Source organism: Coptis chinensis, chromosome 6 (assembly GCF_015680905.1).
Source record: "Coptis chinensis isolate HL-2020 chromosome 6, ASM1568090v1, whole genome shotgun sequence".
Lineage (NCBI taxonomy): Eukaryota > Viridiplantae > Streptophyta > Magnoliopsida > Ranunculales > Ranunculaceae > Coptis > Coptis chinensis.
In genome coordinates, this window is record NC_141461.1 from 61,042,696 (window position 1) to 61,061,790 (window position 19,095).

The window sequence follows — 19,095 nt, forward strand, 5'->3', positions numbered from 1 at the left end:
TGAATAATATGAAGATGATGATGATTTTTAGTTATAACACTTTTAATTCCAAGTATGTTGTAACGTTTTTAATTTTAAGTATGTTGTAACATTTTTAATTTCAAGTATGTTGTAACGTTTTTAATTTCAAGTATGTACAAATCTTATTCAACAAATCACAATCTTATTTAAACAAAACAAACTTGATGAAAGTACACTTAACAGAAAATACATAAAGCACACTTAAAAAACACAGTTAACAGAAAATTCAACTAAGACAAATCAAACTTAAACAAACTTATTAGTTGTTCATTTGGTTATGGCGTGCACCATAACGTGCCCAATGATGTTCAACTAGATCATTTTTCAATTGTTGATTAGTAGCTCCACAACGAATACTTAATGTCCTAGCTACAATGTTTTGCACAAACAGATGGTCATTACTCTGCATCTTAACTTCATGCCGCAACCGTTCATCTGAAGGTGGTTTCCACTTTGGAAGTTGTACATTATGTTCATTCTCAACAATCTCAATGAATACATGTCTTCATTATACGAGATAGAGCTCCTCTGTCCCACTGACGAGTAGGCCAGCTAACAATTGCAAATCTAGCCTGTAAAACACCAAAACCATGTTCCACATCTTTACGAGCTACTTCTTGCACTTTTGCAAAGTTAGTATCCATGGGAGTAGCAGGAGATGAGATTGTTTGAATCAGTTTAGCCCATGGTCGATATATTCCATCAGCAAGGTAGTAACCCATGTTGTAAGGATTGTTATTAACTTGATAAACACAAGCTGGAGCTGTTCCTCTGACTAAATTATCAAATAAATGAGAATTATCTAACACATTAAGATCATTACACGATCCAACTAGCCATTCCAAAGTATGTGTGCCAAAACCATAGCTCCTGGTCTACAACTGTTTCCAAAATCACAATCGCTTTTCTAGCATGACCCAAATGAGTTCCATGCCACGCAGTTGGACAATTTTTCTATACCCAATGCATACAGTCTAAACTACCCAACATACATAGCCAACCGCGTTCTTCACCTACTGCAAGCAAGCGTGTTACATCTTTTTCCGTTGGGCTTCTCAGGTATTGTTCTTCAAAACAGTTGACAACTGCATTGCAGAAATGATGAAGTGATTCTCGGGCCCTACTCTCAGCAAGTTTTATCCAATGATCCATTAAATCAGCTGGACAACCATAAGCAAGTATTTGTATTGCAGCTGCCATTTTTACCAAACCCGAAACCCCATGCAAACCAAGAGCATTACAAGAAGACTTAAAATATGGATCAAAATTAGTAACAACTTCTAATATACTGTTAAAAAGTGGTCTTCTCATACGAAACTTACCTGCTTTATAAGTTAGTCTAGCAGCAAAATAATCAGCCACCAACTGTTCATGCGCACCAACACAATCGCGGTTAGTGTATTCTCTACCATCAACAGATCCACCCATTTTGGTACAGATAAAGAGTTGAAAGCCGGAATTATTGATGCCACTACAACTGCATCACTTTGCATTTGTTGAACGATTGCGGCATTTTCATCATCGTCGTCGAAAATTAGTTCACTTACTCTTTCGCACCAATTGCTATTATTATGACTACTATAACCCATGACAAAATATAAAAAATTTATGACTGATGAGAGGAGATGAAGAAATGAAAAAATATATGGATGCTTCACCTGTGATTGATCTGATATATAGCGTAGAAAATAGAGAGAAACGATGGGTGCGAAAATGGTTTGGCGCCATAGAAATGGAGGGAAATGATGGACGGGACAACTTTTGCCGTTTATAAATGTCTGGACGAGACAACTTGTGCCGTGCGAAATCAAAACAAGAAATTTTTGGATTTTGCGTTGGTACTTGACTCGTTTTTAACCGTTTTTATCCACAAAAAATGTTGAGGTGTCACAACAAAATTTAGAAATGCGTTGATGATGCTCAGGATGCCTGCTACTATATTGACAGAATTACCACGTCGCAAAGACCAAAAGATCTTATCTCTTAGTGCGTAAAGTTATCTCAGACAGATTCTGAATAGCACATTTGGTTCAAGTTCAACTTTGGAGTCTTAATTGATGTGGTGTTTGCTATAATGTTCATTTTAACGGTTACGGTCTGAATATTTCCAATTGTTTTGCTCTTATGTTCACTTTAACTATTGGGATCTTAATATTTCCGACTCTTTTTCTTCACTCAGCTATGTCCTGTTAATTTCAATTTGCCTTTTTTTTGCTTGGTACATTTGCCTTTTTACTGGTAATGTCTGCATTACATTTTTAACCCCCAACCCAATTTTAGTTAGGCATGCTCAAGCCTTTCAAAGTCTTCACATAGTGTGCATCTGTTCTATGTTTTGTCCTTTTTGAACCTAAATCAAAGTTGTCTGTTTAGACTGAGAGCTGGTGGTGGAAAAGGTATTGTTCGGATTCCTGCTCCAGAAGCCAATGCCGAGAGCCGAGCTAATCATGATGTATGCCAGATAAGCTGCTTCTTCAACTGTTCTTTTTTCTTTTCTTTTCTTTTTCAGTTCTGTTTGTGTTTGTATGTCTGTGGGAGTGAGGTAGAGATTGGGGCTTCTTTTTTGGGCCCTTCCTTGGCTATTCTTCGGCTGAAGGTGCTCAACTCTTCCTTGGTGTTGATCAGTTCTTATCCAGTTAATTATCCCAGCTCTGTCAAGATCTTTAGCCATTCTGTTTGTTTCCTTTTCTTGGCATTCAGTGAACTTGCTGATACTGGTTCCACTTCTATTATTGTTTTGCACCTTCCATAGCTTTCCGATTGCATTTATTTCTGATTACAAGTATTTGGTAGCACTTCAATTCTTGCTTTTAGTTGCACATCTGTATCCATCTTTACGTCGAACTTTTTTTTGTCAATTTGTTCTTTCAGCTGCCATAAAAAATTTCAGACTTAAATGCAATTCATGCAGACCTTGTAAATTTTTCACCGTCTATTTTCTTTCACAGAGGCTTCGTCGAATCACACGTGCAAATGCAAAGAGCAAGAGTGAGAAGTTTCCTCCAGCACACCAGGATGGATCACTTGCCTTGCCATTGGGTTCGCCACATTACATGGATCCTGCCTTTGATCCTCCAGATGTCACTTTCAGTTCCAAGATATTCACATACCAAAAAGAGCCGGTGCAGAATTTATCTGGTCGTCTTGTAGATCCTGCTACCATTGTAGGCTTGGGACACTTGTCATCAAAACCATTGGCCAAAACCCAAAAAGTCTCAGAAGGATTAAAAGTGTAAAGGAATTCTAACAATAACTGTGAGCACAGGCCCACTATGTTGATGCCCAATTTGCCATAGTTCCTTTGCTGACACAAGTTCATTCCGATTCTTCTGCTGTTAAGCTTTGGTATTTTAGCTGCAGAAGCGTCTTCCAAGTGTACAAAAAAGTCTTACCATCTTCTTTTTCCTAACGTTTAGGAAATTTGACCTTGCAGCTCAGGGTGTATTCCATTTATTTTGTGTATATATTGATTAAGTATCCATTGGTACTGAAACCTAGTGCCGTAGGCTTGTATAGAATTGTGGAATGTAAGTTCTAACATTATAATCTGGGACTCTTTTCCTGGAGCAATATAGTGAAATACAAATTCCTCTTACAGTTATTTACTGAGAGCATAACCAGTTAGTTTTCTGATACAGGAGTTCAATAATAAACGAGATAGTTTTGCTCACACGGATTTCATCACTATATTTGTCCCAAAGAATTTGATCACTCCACAAGGCTGACGAATGGCGAGGTTGTGAATTATTTATATTAACATACCGTTGCATTGGTTATAAAAATATTTGTTGGACGTTCGTTGATTATTTACGAAAAATATTCAGTAAATTACGGCTCAGGAATTGAGCTAATGGATTAGGCTGATGAGGCTGCATGTATGAGGTAACAAATCCAGCCTTTGTAAATTCCCTGAAACTGATGAGTTGAGTGCCGCAGGAGACTGGCATTCAACAGGATGTACGAGAGCTGTACTAACAAAATGGTCCTCTAAACATGCAACAACCAGTCAACCATGAACGGTCACTCAAATCTAACATCATAAACACAGTTATGCAGCTAAAAAAATGTCTTGCGGCAAATAACATCATTTTTCCGAAGTACGAGACATTTCTCACGTTTCAGTACCAATGGTTGCATCACGAAAAATCAATTTTACATTCAACCGCAGGAAATGCATAGCATTCTATGATTAATTACTCATTAGGTAATCAAACTAGCAAATGTGACAGTTAGGACATTAATTATCAAGCCTGATACGACTAAATGTATACAACAGGAGTTGTCAATTTAACATCCTGAAGAAGTGCTAAATAAATGCCCTTGGGTTGGGAACTATAACAGTGCAAGATACTATTACTTCGTTCAGCAACAGCTCCAACTTCATCCAGGCATTGCTCACAGAAATACTGCATCAAACTTTTATCACTAGAATGTAATGGCTTCGTTCTTGTTTAGATCATCCAGATTTACTGCTACCTCCAAACCCATGTTTAATAAGCCAGTCACCATAGCAGGGATATCTCTAGTCAAGGAACTAGCTAAACTCTGGGGAATGAGAAAAATGGAATTCACTATATTTGTTAGTCATGTGTTGGTACTACTACTACTTGGCAGCCACAAGTTCAATATTTTTAGGAGAAAATGTCATTTGATGCCTTTTCTTTATAATCAAGTACTTTTCGTCTTAAATCTTGCAGTCAAGAAAATCATGTTTGATCTAAACCTAAACCGTGTATAGTACTAATATATATACCTTTCTGTCTTCTTCCTTTTGTTGCTTGGTGACCTCCGAAGGCCACTCACTGACTAGCCTCTGAAGCTCAAGTGTAATACCTGTTCTCTTCTCATCACGTAGCTTCTGTTATTGACACAAACAATAGATAAATATTAATAAGACGAATAAGCACTAACTGAAGATTAGAAATTCCCAAGTCCTGAACATTATCTTCCCTCTTGGATAGTAAATTAAGACAGAGTCTTACCTAATTATCAGTCTATTCCTTTCCTTTTTTTTTCCCCAGAAATCTCCTAAATTATTCTCACATATTACGAATAAAAGCAAAATTATAGCAACCTCATTAAGGACATGAATGATGGCCGCTGCACTCTCAGGCTTGCCTTCAAGTAGAAAACCCTGATAACCAAAAACAGAAGAGAGACAAATAACATGAGATACATCAAACAGTAAAGAAAGCTCTGATTCATACTGTTTCTTTCAGTAGGTAAATATACATGTAAATTTGGAAATTACATCTTCCTGCTTTGGAGCATTTGGAAGGAAAGAAAGTGAAGAATTTTGGAGACAAGTCTTCCTCCATTGATCAAGTCATTTGTAATGTGAAATCGCTCTTCTGGGTACGGACCTTCGATTAAATCGAGAGGAGATGGATCTTATGTACTGTGTGACATATTAGAAACGCATAGGTACAACAATCATAGTGCGAAGATTAGATGTACCTTGGCACACGAAAATCCAGTATCAAGATTATGCTTCTCCATAGCCTTTGATCTCAAGTTCTCAATTTTCCAAATCGACTTGACATCTCCTGAAAAATAGAGATAGTTCCAAATTGGATATCCATCATTCTACAAACAAAGAGAGGTGACCAACCAGAGTCCTAAAAAGTATAAAAAAATGATAAAAAGTCATCAAAATAATTTGTAACTCTACGACACAATTCATGCTTGTGTAAACCTACATAATCCTTTTTTTTGTAAATTAATCAAAACGTGAGCCACACTGGCCAGTAGTCCTGCTATTCGAATTTAGCCAAAAAAAAAAACCACACTCTAAAGCTGAGTCAGACTCCAAGATCTATACCAGTGTCCATACAATTGAGGAAATAGTAAACAATTTCAAAATGACATATGCTTCAAAAACATCTTACTCCTCCAGTCCTCCATCAATTTCTGCATCTTTTCATTTTTTTGGTAATGTGGAGATGTTTTGTAAGTAATTAAGAGCTATCAATAAGGTTGTGTAGGATGAGATATCAACTGGTAAGTAATCTAATTTAAATGTTTGGTAAAACCTCTGAAACAATTCAGAAGTCTTGAACTAGAATGCATTAACAACTTATCAGTTCAGCTTTTTCACATTCTCCAATTATATTACTTGCCAAAAACACTTCACAACTTGCTCAGTAGCAATTCTATCCTTCCAGCATTACAAAATCAAAACAAGAAAGAAAACGAAAAAGGAAAGAAAATGAAGCAGTACCTAACAAGGAGCATAGAAGGTCGTGCCCACCAACAAACCCCCATCAAAAGATGAAACTCCCAAAGGGGGTATCCCTCAATTTCTATAATCTTTCCAGTGCTCACTACTCTACGTGGTTATTCCTCCCTAACTTGATCCAGGACGAGTGTTTACATTCATCTTATGTATACCGTATAAGGTTTTTGCGATGGGATCTAAATACTTTTATGAGTGTCTTTTCTAAAAGTACAAAATTATGAACAAACACAAAATATTTGTTCCCGGGGACAGCAAAACCACATTGGGCCACATTCCACGTGATATGCAATCATTTCCTTGACCAAAAATTAAAAATAAAATAAATAAATCCTGCACCTGATGCATGAGCATGAATACTGAATTAGTATATGCTTATATTATTAAATTAGTAATAGGTTCATACCATTGGTTTCCTATTTTGCATTAAATCTAGGTTAATTAGTGAGGTTTCTATTTTGATTTCCAATTAGAATTAGGAACATAGTTTATTATATAAAGGGATCTAGGCCTTAATTGTTAGATTGATTATTATTGAATATTAATTCTTTGAGAATAGTTCTTCTAGTTTGAAGGTATAAACCCTAGTTTTAGGTGTTTGTTTTATCAATCATAATAACATCCATTGTTGAAGCTTCTGCCAACAAGATGCATCAGCACCTTACAAGACTTCAAGAAGCTAAGGGCCTGCTTGATAACTGATTTTCCCACTGGCAAAACAATATTTTCCCACTTAAAAGCCATTTGCCGCTGCTTGTTGCTAAATATGAGACTGGCAAAAAGAAAACAAATTTGCCGGCAAAACACTCACACGACCAAGTTTTCTCGCTTCATGCGGGAAAAATATATCCATCTGGGGGCTGGATATATTTTGCCAGAGGAAAATCGATTGAAATTTGCCCACTCCATTTGCTTGCGTCGATCAATCCTAGACCAAACCATTTGCTTCTCTCCCTCTTTCAATTCAATGTGATTTATGGTCCAGATTTGGGGATTTCCTCATCCCTTTCTTCGTTCTTCGTCACTCTCCTTTTCCTTGCATTCTGAGGTAAGTTTTTTTCAATTTTTTGCATATTTCATTTTCTTTATTGTTTTAATGAATTGAGTTTAGTTGATAATTATTGTGTTTTAAGATTTGGTGTCTTTGATTTGGTTGTTTTGTGTAGTTAATTGAAATGGGCTTTTGATTGTATCTCTTACATGTATGTAGAATTCCATTATTTTGATGTGCAATTTCACTTCAAATTTCAATTTATTTTCTTTCTTTTTCTAGAATTTCTACACCCCATTATATTTGATCGCTTGATTTGCCAAGGTTATGCTCATAACAGTTCTAATTTATAATTAATGGGTAAGATTTTGTTTCAAATTTGAATCTTTCTTACTTCTGCCTAATTGTTCAAAAAACAATGCTGTCTTTTTATGTTTGATCTGTGAAAGCATGTTAGAAAATCTCATCTCTAGTGGGTTTCCAGTTGATCTGCGGTTAGCATTTTGATGTCCTTGTAAGTGTTTCCTATTTTGAATTTAAGTTCATCTCGTGTTTGTGTAAGTGCGATTTTTCTATTGTTTGTTAATGAATTGATTAGTTACTTTGAGAAATGCCAAAAACTTTTGAAGTACCTATTTTTATGAATTCACTAGGATGTAGTAGTTGCACCATTCTTTTGCAGGGGTGTAAAAGAGGTAGATTCAATGTCTTCGACTCTTAATGGTATGGATACTACCTTTCAATGACTATTTCATATTGCTTTTTTTTTTTTGAAGAGGTAAATGATCAATATATATATATAAATTATATAAAAGATAATTACAATATAGGATGAGATATCCTACTAAGAACCGTAAAATAAAAGACAACAAGAAGGAAAAGCATAAAAACAACAGTGATTAGACATCTCGAATGATATCCTCCCAAGAAAAAGCAAATGACCCGAATGGTATCTCCTTGAACTCCTTCCGCCACTTACACCAAAGGAAAAGCAATCTTTTGATGTGAAGAATCAAATGTGCAATGTCAAGGCTTCTATCCTCGAAATGTCTCCGGTTTCTTTCCAACCATATACCCCATAGTATCGCAAAGGGAATGATATTCCACAACTTTCTCTTAGTACGGGTGGGGGACCATAGACTAGACCACATCATCAAAAGATTACAAACAGATCGAGGACACACCCAAGAGATTGAACCAGATTGAATAAAATAGTTCCAAATGGCATAAGAAAAAGAGCAAAGGATAAGAGTATGAGCAACGGATTCTCCTGAATCATAACAAAAAGGGCAGAAATTAACAATAATCATTTTCCTTTTCCAAAGATTGTCAATGGTTAAAATTCTACCCAAAACCGAACACCAAGTGAAGAAATAAACCCTAGACGAAATTTTAGCCCTCCAAATGAAACTCCAATGATAAACAAGGTATGATAGGATATGAGGTTGGTTAGGTGAGGCAGCAAGGAGGCCTGAATACCAAGATCTAACAGTAAATATACATTTGGCATCATGGGCCCAAACCTGTTGATCATCTTCGAGAGTGATATTAGGCTGAGACCCTAATCTCGCCATCAAGGTAGCCAAATCATCAATCTCCCAGTCACTGAACGTATGTTTGAGATTAATGTTCCATGAGGCAGTACCATCTATCATAACAATAAAATCCCTAACTGGCTGATTCTTCCTGTCTGACATGGCATAGAAGTTCCCAAAATCCCTACTCAAGGCTCTATCCCCATTCCAAACATCCTCCCAAAATCTGACTCTATCCCCTTTGTTGACTTTATATGAGATATTCTTCCTATAGTCCTCTTCTTCTTTCATAATCCCTTTCCACACTCCACACCCATAGGGGATCGTCACATCACGGCTCTCCCACCCAAAGGGACTCAAACCATACCTGGAGACAATAATTCTCCTCCACAGTCTCTCACTCTCAATACCGAACCTCCATAACCACTTACTCAAAACGGCACGATTCATAAACCAAGTCTTCTTTATACCAATATCACCTTGATCCTTAGAAGTACACACCCTATTCCAACTAACAAGATGGTAGTGATGTGCCTCCTCGGAATCACCCCATAAAAAATCTCTTGAAATCTTATCTAACCGCTTAGTAGCACTCACTGGTGCTCGAAAGAGCGACATGAAATAAATGGGTAGACTAGACAAGGAGCTCTTAATGAGGACCACTCTACCCCCTTTCGAGAGGTAACAACCGCTCCAAGAAGCCAACTTGCGCTCATATCTCTCTACTGGGTCCCAAATAGAAACACACCTATTCGCAGCGCCCAAAAGAAGACCCAAGTAAGACGCCGAAAGAACACCAAGAGAGCACCCCAAGACACTAGCAAGCTGAACTGCACTATTACTCCCTCCTACACAATACACTGTGCTCTTAGCAATGTTGATCCTCAAGCCTGATACCACCTCAAAACAAGCAAGAAGACCTCTAAGGTATCTAACTTGAATCCCCTCATTGCCCAAAAAGATGATTGTGTCATCTGCAAATTGTAAATGGGTGATCTTAATATTGTGTCTCCCCATGGAAAACCCCGACAAAACACCCCACTCATTGGCTCTTCGAATAATCCGAATCAAAGCTTCCACCACAATAAGAAAAAAGAAGGGAGATAAAGGATCACCCTGCCTTAAACCCCTAGAACTCTTAAACCACCCCGTGGGAGACACGTTCACTAAGACAGAAAAAGATGCAGACAAAACGCACTTACAGATCCAACTTCTCCAAACCTCTCCAAAACCCATCCGCCTCAACATATAATCTAAAAAGGACCAACTCACATTATCATAGGCTTTAGATATGTCCACCTTACATACAATCTCAGGCGTCCAAGAACGAATCCTATCATCAATGGCTTCATAAGCAATTAGAACACCGTCAAAGATTTGTCTATCAAAAATAAACGCTCCTTGTTCCTGCGAGATAAGCGAGTTAAGAACCTTTTTTAAGCTCAAAGAAAGAGCCTTGGAAATAATTTTATAAGCAGTTCCCACAAGACTAATAGGCCTATAATCCCCCATGTCCACTGCCCCATGCACCTTAGGAATAAGAGTGAGAAAAGTATGGTTCAAACTATGCTCCAAAAAACAGTTCATTTGAAAATCTCTCACCATCTCTAAAAAATCTCTTTTAATAGTAGTCCAAAACTTTTTAAAAAATTCAATAGGAAACCCATCAGGGTCCGGAGCACGGTCTCCTTCCATCGAATTCAGAGCTCCAAAAATCTCCTCCTCCTGAAGCGGTTGCTCCAAACACTCCTTATCTTCCACCGAAATTTGATTAACTTCGAGATTGTGAAGTTGAGATCTGTATCTCATAAGCTCTTTGTACAATTCTGTATAAAAATTCAGTCTCATTACAAATTACCTCTTCATCATCAACCATAGCACCCCCTATGTTCAACTTGGAAATCGAATTAACTCTTCTCCTAGCATTTGCGAGGCTGTGGAAATACTTCGTATTCTGGTCTCCTTCTTGGATCTCCTTATCCCTTGATCTTTGCTTCCACACTATCTCTTCCATCAAGATCGCTCTCTCTAACTCTCTTTTAACCACCTCCCTCATGTCCCTTTCAGCTTCTGTTAGATTACGCTCCTCCTCCACGGTGTCCAATTCCTTAAGTTCTTGAAGAGAATTCTTTTTTCGTGTCTCCACACTCCCAAAGACTTCCTTGCTCCACACTTCGATTTTAGATTTAACAAACTTCAATTTTTATGCGACAACGAAACTAGGCTGTCCTTCAAACACTCCTTCACCCCACCAAGTTTTCACCAACTCTTCAAAAGACGATTCAAACAGCCACATTAACTCAAACCGAAAAGGAGAGGATCTCTTAGAAGATTTTCTACACTCCAAAGTGATGGGTCGATGGTTAGAAGTAGGAGCAGAGTGTATGGTTTGGATCAAGTTCGGGGCCTTATCCTCCCATCCAGTATCAATGAGAAACCTGTCAAGACAAACAAGTATAGGGTCCACTTTGTGGTTTGACCAAGTAAAATTACCCCCAACAAACGGCAGATCCACCAAATCGTGCCGATTAACAAAGTCAGAAAATCTCCTCATACCCGAGTTAATGGCGCATCCACCACTCTTCTCTTTAGAAAACCCTATCATATTAAAATCCCCTGCAAGACACCACGAAGCCAACACGGAGTAAGCTCGAACGTTATCTAACTCTTCCCAAAGATCCTTAAGATCGCTCTTATTAGATGGACCATATATTCCTGAAAACATTCATTTATCAAGGTTTCCAATCTCATAATACAAAATGGTAGCAGAGTATGCCCCAATAAGGGAATCTTCTACAGCAATCACATCTTTGTCCCAATTCCTCCTACCCACTTCACCAAAATACTCCCCTCCCTCTCCATATACTCCGACACCTTAGTTTTTTTTTAATAAATAGTCGACCAGTATCGGGAAATCTCAAGTTCAATGGATCTTGCCCTTCCCATGTATCTTCCCAAAAGGACATTGAATCACCGATACCAGGTGTAAATGTTACACCTTTGACAAAAGCATCCCAATACCCCTCCAATTATACGGATTCATAGGATCCTTGACAAGCCACTTAGCAACCCCTTCTCTGTAATTGTCCACCACCACCCTCTGCCACAAATGCTCCTCTTCCTCCCCATATCTTCATAACCACTTCGCCAACACTACAGTATCCACTAGCTAAGAACTTAAATTTCGGCACATACAAAATATTTAGTAAATAAGTTGTTTTTCTTATAAACAAAAACAAAAAAATATAAAAAACAAAAGGCCCGCCATTTGCGTTTTCCCGACTCTTCCATCACTCTTAAGCATATTTGTCTCCCACTTATACTAGGGAAATAAAATAAGGAGTGACAGACTACAAGGCCCTGAAGAACATAGATTAAGCTCTTCAAATATGGTTCAACCAATCTAAAACTAGACACATACATGGTTATCCTAGAAATTTAATCCTTGCTTACAGAAAGCAGATACACATTTAGGAAAAAAAAAATAGAGCAAGCATAAAAGGAAGCAATATAAGTGTATAACGTTTGTCACAAAAAAAAAAAAAACAAAAAAAAAAAAAAATAAAGCAATAAATGAAATCCAAGAAACCAACTCAAAGAAATTATATACATTAGGCATAGCTAGATTAACTTGGAACATAATCACATACGCTAATTCCTTTGGAGGGAATTAACCCTTTCGAAATAGATTTTTATGTATATTGCCCATTTTCAAGTGCATCTTCGAAAATCATAGAAGTGATAGAACAGTTATTATCTTCTTTCCATTCCTTAGCATCTAGTTCCTACTAAGATAATAACAGATTAAGAAAAGAAAAGTAACAAAGTTGTAGTCTCGTAGATACCTCTTTTGGCAGAAAATTTCATCCAAGTTCCAAACGTAGTCCGGCGCAACTTAACTCCGGCTTTAAGAAATTTATTTGCGTACTTTGAGATCAACTCCCAGTCATCTACATTGTAACAAGTGCTGCGAGGACAAAAGGTTATAATTGTCAGCTTTTCAAATATAATTATTTAGAAAATAAAAAATAAAACAAAAACCAAAGACCACCAAATACTTCATAAGATTGAGAGAATACTAGAAAAGACCCGATGACTGAGATAAATTTACATTCTGGTTCTGTTACAGTAAAGAAACAATAGTAAGACATAAAGACATCAAGCACAGTACCTGAAGATGATGTCTGCAGTACCAGGTTGCAGCGGTAAATGGTTCCTTTTCAGAAGTTGCATGACTTCAACCATGAGTTTGGTGTCATTGCTCTCTTTTGCATACAACTGCATCCCATAAACCAAAACAATCCATATATAAATAAATGGGCACAATGAAGAGGTCAACTTAATCTATAACAAATAATAATAGCAACAAGTAGTAAGGCAAGACAAAACCTTAAACAAAGAACTTAATTACCAATAAATAATTAGCAGAGCTAACACTTGGAGTCAAGCCATACTTGTTATGCTCCCATAATGCCTTCTTACCTATATAGACAATCGAAAAGCTTGTTACTTTAGAAAAAAACTATTGACTCAACTAATGTTACATTCTTACATGATCAAACATAAGAGGAGAATTTCACACATGTCATGAAGTTTTACAATTTTCACAATCAGATTAGACCCTAAACACCGGCCTATACATGGGTTAGACATGAATTTTAACAAACATGTGTTACAATAAACGATACATGATGCTCCATAAAGTCATGATAAATTAAATATAGTAAAGTCACACTGCCACAGTCACGCACACTTTCACTGAGATAATTAACCACACAACCATGAGTGCCTGAAAACCCAATCAATCATTAGAAGTCTGTGGCAATCTGATATTGGTAAGGAATTCTAAATGATGAACTAACAATGGTTGGTACCTAAAGGTGAGGAAACGGATGCCAAATGTTTGTCTGAAACCCATTTTCTAAAATGTAAGTAACCACATATACGTCATCTGACCAAGTTTGTTTGGTTGTTTTTTATTTATGTCTTTCACGATAAAACTAAAGTTGTGCGTAAACTAAGTTAAAGTTACTAAGTTAGTATCATGTCATGCTACAGATTCAACATCAGTTACCGATGAATCTGTCTTCATCCTAAAGACGACTACCATGTCCTAGTAACAAGCATAAAAAAACATGGGTATTCCTAATTCCTATACACTTTCTTTGAGAAATAAATCAACAATATAGGGTGCTTGCAATAAGATAAAAATCGACACAAGAAAGAATCATACCATAGTCAATGGCTCCTACTCGCGCACACGCCTCTGCAATTTTTAAGCAGAGAGTGCAATTAAAATTATCATGGATTCGGAGATTCGACAACCTCTACAAAAACAAAACAAAACAAAACACAATAACGATTCCAATACAAGAAACAAAAGAAGTAATCAAACAATGTTTAAAGTTTGTTGTTAAACTCACAAATCTCCTTAAATTCTGTAACATATCAAACAAAAGCACAATGTCATCTAGATTAGCACATTTTTCAACAAGTGACCATAACAATGTATTAGGAGGAGCAGTTTGTCCTTTAATTTTCCTCCTGGGTAGCACAATTTTCCCTTTATTCTTTTTAGTTTCAACCGCAGCTCGTTCTTCTTCTTCTTTGCTCGGTGGCACTATTTCCCCTTCAATTGACTTAATCATTTTGTCATATATTTCTTTCACTTCCTCTACACAAAGTTACACATATTAGCAATCACTAACATTAAAAAAACACGCCAAAGAGAAAAAATAATAATAAAAACCTGTTGGGCCGTTTCGAGGTGGTTTATTAGTAGCTTCAGTAGTGTAAGAAGCCCTAGACATATTCATCATCGTCTTCATAGATAGTGACACTACATGTTGGGCGTCCGGTAATAATCGAGTTTGACTATAACTAGTACCTGTTTTTAACGTTGCATAAAAATCATGTCGAAGTTGGGCATCAGATAAAAGTATGATTGAAAAAAAAAATGTACCTGAAAGAGTAGAAATTTGAACCAATGAGGTTCTTTGATAGAGAACAAATCGGGGTTTGAATAAAACCCTAGAAATTTTGTCAACATTTTTTGATACCAGTTGCATTGTTTCTAATCACGTTGCCACTATTTTTTCCAACGAGTTTCAGCGTAAAAAGCTACATGGGCCATTTAGAGGCTTGTAGTGGGTTGGGCTTTTCAAAATAACGGACCGGCCCAGTTTATAAAATTTACATGGCGGGAAAATCACACCTCTCCCGCTTCCAATAACACATTTTCCCTACATTCTCCACACCAAATCACACAGAAGAAAACCATTCTCCCACTATATATCTTAAATAATGACGCCATCCCAAACTCCCTCTGAAAATAATCTCCAGCCTTTCTTTATCCTCCACAAGGCCTTACCTAAAAAACAATCTGTTAAAACCAGAAGAAAAATTGATTTAGATTTACCACTAGACTACTATCAACAATTACGTGTCGAGGCATTTGACTTTGTTTGGTCAAACGTTCATTTTACTATTAAAAATGTATTAAGAGACATTAATATTAATGTATTTACCGAGATATATAATTGGGTTCGCGATGTTGTTAATATTGGTTTGCATGGAAAAATTTTTACGGGTCTAGTTTTGACAAAAAATGTCGAGTTTGTTGATGATTTACTTACTTTTAAGGAGTTAAATTTGCATTTGAAATTACAAGGGTGCCATGTTGTTAATCTTTCGTCGTTGGATTTTAATGTTAAGAATGGGATTGGGGGTTGTGTTACTAGTTTGTTACGACAGTTAGTTGGCGTGGATAATGATGTTTCCGATATGACGGTGTTAGGGTCGTGGTATAGTGAGGCGGAGAATTATGATAAGCCATTGGTTGTGATTGTTGATGATATGGAGAGATGTAATGGAAATGTGTTGTCGGATTTTGTTTTGTTGTTGAGTGAGTGGGTTATCAAGGTTCCTATAGTTTTAGTGATGGGAGTTGCGACGACGGTGGATGCCCCAAGGAGTCTGCTTCGTGCAAATGCGTTGTGTCGTTTGCAGCCTTGTAAGTTTGCTTTAGGATCTCCAGCTGATAAGTTGTATGCGGTAGCTGAGGCTGTTGTGTTACGTTCACACTGTGGATTTGATATTGGATATAAGGTGGCAGTTTTCTTGCGGAACTACTTTCTGAGGCAGGACGGAACTGTGACGTCTTTCATTAGGGCTTTAAAGATTGCTTGCGCTAAACATTTTGTGATGGAACCTTTGAGTTTTTTATGCAAAGTCTTGGTGGATGAAGATTCTCAGGGTTTGGGGATTGAAAAGTTGCCGGCGTCAATGCTTGATTATGCTTTCGGTCTTCCATCATGTCAAACTAGTAAGAAAGCAACTCCAGTGACTGCTGAGAGTTTGGCTTCTGGATTAATTGAAATGAAGAAGTTGAGGAAGAACTGGTGCTCCGTACTTGTGTGCTTATATGAAGCTGCAAAGTTTCAAAATATTCAATTTCTGGACATTTTGTGTGAGGCACTCGATCCATCTTTATACAGCTCAAGGGCTTCTCCTAACCATAAGTTAGGTAAAGCTCCTATAAAACCTTCCTCCATTAACCATTGTTTGCCTGATGGAGAATATTCTGCCCGGGGAAAGGGAGGTTTGATTTTTCAGGTTATACGCAAGGTTAAGGATCTTCCAGTAACATCCCTGTTTCAGTTGCTTCAGGTTTGGGGAAAGCACTCTGAAGAAATAGCTGACATACATGGAAAAGTGAAAGAGTTGCAGTCAATGTTAAAAATTGAGGATGATAGCAATAATTTGCAATGTGATGAAACAGGCACATCCAAGAGCCCTGCATCTAGATGCCACATGAATAAGGAAAGGGACAGAAGTAAAGTGAATGAGAAAGCTGCTGTGTTGCTCGAGTGTATGATTAGGGGCTATCTAACACCGATTGAGTCCGCACCATTCCATGAAATTGTCTGTTTCAAACATGTTGACGTCTTGCAATCCGCTTTAATTGGAGATCCAAGGAAAATGATTCAAGTTGATCTTCTCAAATCCCACAATTATCTCCATTGTAGTTGCTGCACTAAGAATGGAAGTGTCCTGTTGCCTTCCATGCACGATACGTCAATTATGTATACATTGGCTCAAGAGCATGGTGATCTTATCAATCTGCACGACTGGTTTCAATCTTTTAAATCGACAATCTTTCGCTCAAGTACTAGTGTCAAGCGCAAACTGCATTCACCATCACCTAAAAAACGGAAGCTAGCAAACGAGCCTGAAGAAGTCAACAATGCTTTGGTTCAAGCACGATTTTGTAGGGCAGTTATGGAACTGCAAATCACAGGGCTTCTTAGAATGCCAAGCAAGAGACGTCCTGATTATGTTCAAAGAGTTGCTTTTGGACTATAGAGGTGGTGTCGTCCTGGAATTACCAGTTGATATTGCCAGCATTAAATGTACAACTGAAGTTACTGAACGTGGCCTTACGCACATTCAAGCACTAATCTAATGTTAGAAGGAGCCAGGAAATGCCTGTAGAAGTGTTGGTAAGCTATGCAATGCCTTTCAAGTCTTTTCAGTTTCATAGTTACAGTTTGTTTAATATCTCAATCGTTGAGAAATAACAATCTCAAGCGTCATTTGAACAGTAATTTTGTCTGTCCCTGTAGCATAAGATGGTTATTCTTCTTTTGTTTTATATGCATAACGTCCTAACTACGGGGTTTTAAGCTCTGAGCGGGTAGCTATTTCCTTTCAATTCTTTTGTTATATGTTATTGAAGAGAACTAAAGAAGCCAGAGAAACTTGGAAGTACATATATTCTGTTAAAAGATGAAAAAATTAATTTTGTGTAGTAAAAAGAGACATTATTCTAAAGACTGTTCTTATTGATTCTAGTTCTACTCTCAATTTTGTTCACCCATCACTGCTTAAACATTGTGGCTGCTCTATTGAACGTGATAACTCTATTCGTGTTATGGTTGCCGACAGCGGATTTTTAACTAGTGCTGGCAAGTGTAATAATGTTTCAATCACTTTGCAAGGTTGTTCTTTCTCTATTGATTTTTTTTCCTTTTGGCTGTGAGTGGGTGTGATGTGGTTTTTGGTGCTTAATGGCTCAGTTCCTTGGGGATGATTTCTTGGGATTTTACTAATTTCATTATGAAGTTTACCAAGGATGCTCACGAGTTTACTTTGGTTGGAGATAACTCTCTTTCTTTGATGCTTCTTGACAATTAATCAACTGCGAGCGACATGGTGTCCTATTTCAGCTATCTCTACCATCAAATTCTTCTACAGTTCATATCCCTTCGGCAATTGGTATAGTTCTCTCTCACTTTACGGATGTGTTTAGCTCACCAACTGGGTTGGCACCACAACGTTGTCATGATCATCATATTCCACTATTGCCCGTTCCATTCCTGTTAATGTGCGGCCTTATTGCTATCCACACTTTCAAAAGTCTGAGATTGAACACGTTGTTCACGAACTACTTGTTGCTTGTCTTACTCGCCCTAGTTGTAGTCCATATTCATCTCATGTTTTGTTGGTTCGAAAAAAAGATGGCTCGTGGCACATGTGTATTGATTATCGTTCCCTTAACCTACAAACGGTTAAAGACAGATTTCCAATTCCCGTGGTTGATGAGCTACTTGATGAATTGCATGGTGCTAAAATTTTTACTAAATTGGATCTTCGTTCTGGGTTTTGGCAAATTCATGTACGTGGAACTGATATTCCTAAAACGGTGTTTCGCACTCATGATGGTCACTATGAATTTCTCGTTATGCTTTTTGGCCTATCAAATGCACCGGCTACGTTCTAGAGTTTGATGAATGATATTTTTCGTCCCTATTTGCGCATATTTGTTTTTTTGTTTTCTTTAACGACATTCTGGTTTACAGTTCTTCCCTATCCGATCATGTTCGACATCTTTATGTTGTTCTTGGTATCCTGCAGAGCCACAAGTTATTTGTCAAGGAATCCAAGTGTTCTTTTGGTCAACCTTAAGTTGCTTATTTGGGCCATATTCTTATTTGTCATTGTATCCTTTCTGGTATAAGGATTGCCATTAGTGTCTGCATATCTTCCTAATACCACAATTGTCCATGTTGTTGATATCGCATTACGTGATCGTGATCATACTTAAAAAATTCTAAAAGATCATTTGCAAAAGGTTCAAAGTCTAATGAAGTTTTATGCTGATTTGAAACGCACCGAGTGTTATTTTGTGGTTGGTGATTGGGTCTTTCTCGGATTGCAACCTTACCGTCAAGTACTCAAGTTACAATAGCTTCTCAAACATTTTGGAAGCTTTCACCAAGGTTTTATGGTCCTTTTAGGCATTGGTCCTGTTG

The 19,095-nt window shown here is 37.4% G+C and overlaps 3 protein-coding genes across 4 annotated transcripts; 1 reads left to right on the plus strand and 2 right to left on the minus strand.

Moving 5' to 3' along the window:
• Positions 1-509: 509 nt before the first annotated feature.
• On the minus strand, positions 510-1,449 carry LOC147493806 (uncharacterized). Its single transcript, XM_086567950.1, has 2 exons — positions 1,014-1,449; positions 510-796 (listed from the first exon to the last, which is right to left on the minus strand). Exons 1-2 carry the CDS (start codon positions 1,447-1,449, stop codon positions 510-512), a joined length of 723 nt encoding a protein of 240 aa, XP_086424076.1.
• A 2,703-nt stretch (positions 1,450-4,152) lies between these two features.
• On the minus strand, positions 4,153-14,900 carry LOC147493807 (uncharacterized). Of its 2 annotated transcripts, none has more exons than XR_015198258.1 (11): positions 14,745-14,900; positions 14,532-14,669; positions 14,206-14,456; positions 14,016-14,109; positions 13,194-13,264; positions 12,954-13,060; positions 12,628-12,749; positions 5,479-5,567; positions 5,004-5,155; positions 4,775-4,879; positions 4,153-4,566 (listed from the first exon to the last, which is right to left on the minus strand). XR_015198258.1 is itself a non-coding variant. In XM_086565322.1 (11 exons), the coding sequence occupies exons 1-11, from the start codon at positions 14,848-14,850 to the stop codon at positions 4,447-4,449; spliced, it is 1,263 nt and encodes a 420-aa protein (XP_086421448.1). In that variant the 5' UTR covers positions 14,851-14,900; the 3' UTR covers positions 4,153-4,446. The 2 variants fall into 2 exon arrangements, 1 of the variants encoding a protein (XP_086421448.1); XM_086565322.1 differs by having other exon boundaries at positions 5,096-5,155.
• Positions 14,901-15,083: 183 nt separating this feature from the next.
• ORC3 (origin recognition complex subunit 3) lies at positions 15,084-17,408 on the plus strand. Its single transcript, XM_086566097.1, has one exon. The coding sequence runs from the start codon at positions 15,086-15,088 to the stop codon at positions 17,144-17,146; it is 2,061 nt and encodes a 686-aa protein (XP_086422223.1). The 5' UTR covers positions 15,084-15,085; the 3' UTR covers positions 17,147-17,408.
• Positions 17,409-19,095: the final 1,687 nt, after the last annotated feature.

Excerpts from the sequence above, each read along its gene's own strand:
- LOC147493806 (XM_086567950.1), bottom strand. The coding sequence starts at position 1,449 with ATGGGTGGATCTGTTGATGGTAGAGAATACACTAACCGCGATTGTGTT. Across the intron at positions 797-1,013 it reads TGAAGAACGCGGTTGGCTAT|TCAGAGGAACAGCTCCAGCT; the intron begins GTATGTTGGGTA and ends TTGATAATTTAG.
- LOC147493807 (XM_086565322.1), bottom strand. The coding sequence starts at position 14,850 with ATGCAACTGGTATCAAAAAATGTTGACAAAATTTCTAGGGTTTTATTC. Across the intron at positions 5,156-5,478 it reads CTGGATTTTCGTGTGCCAAG|GGTTTTCTACTTGAAGGCAA; the intron begins GTACATCTAATC and ends TTTGGTTATCAG. Across the intron at positions 4,880-5,095 it reads TCATTCATGTCCTTAATGAG|AAGCTACGTGATGAGAAGAG; the intron begins GTTGCTATAATT and ends TGTCAATAACAG.
- ORC3 (XM_086566097.1), top strand. The coding sequence starts at position 15,086 with ATGACGCCATCCCAAACTCCCTCTGAAAATAATCTCCAGCCTTTCTTT.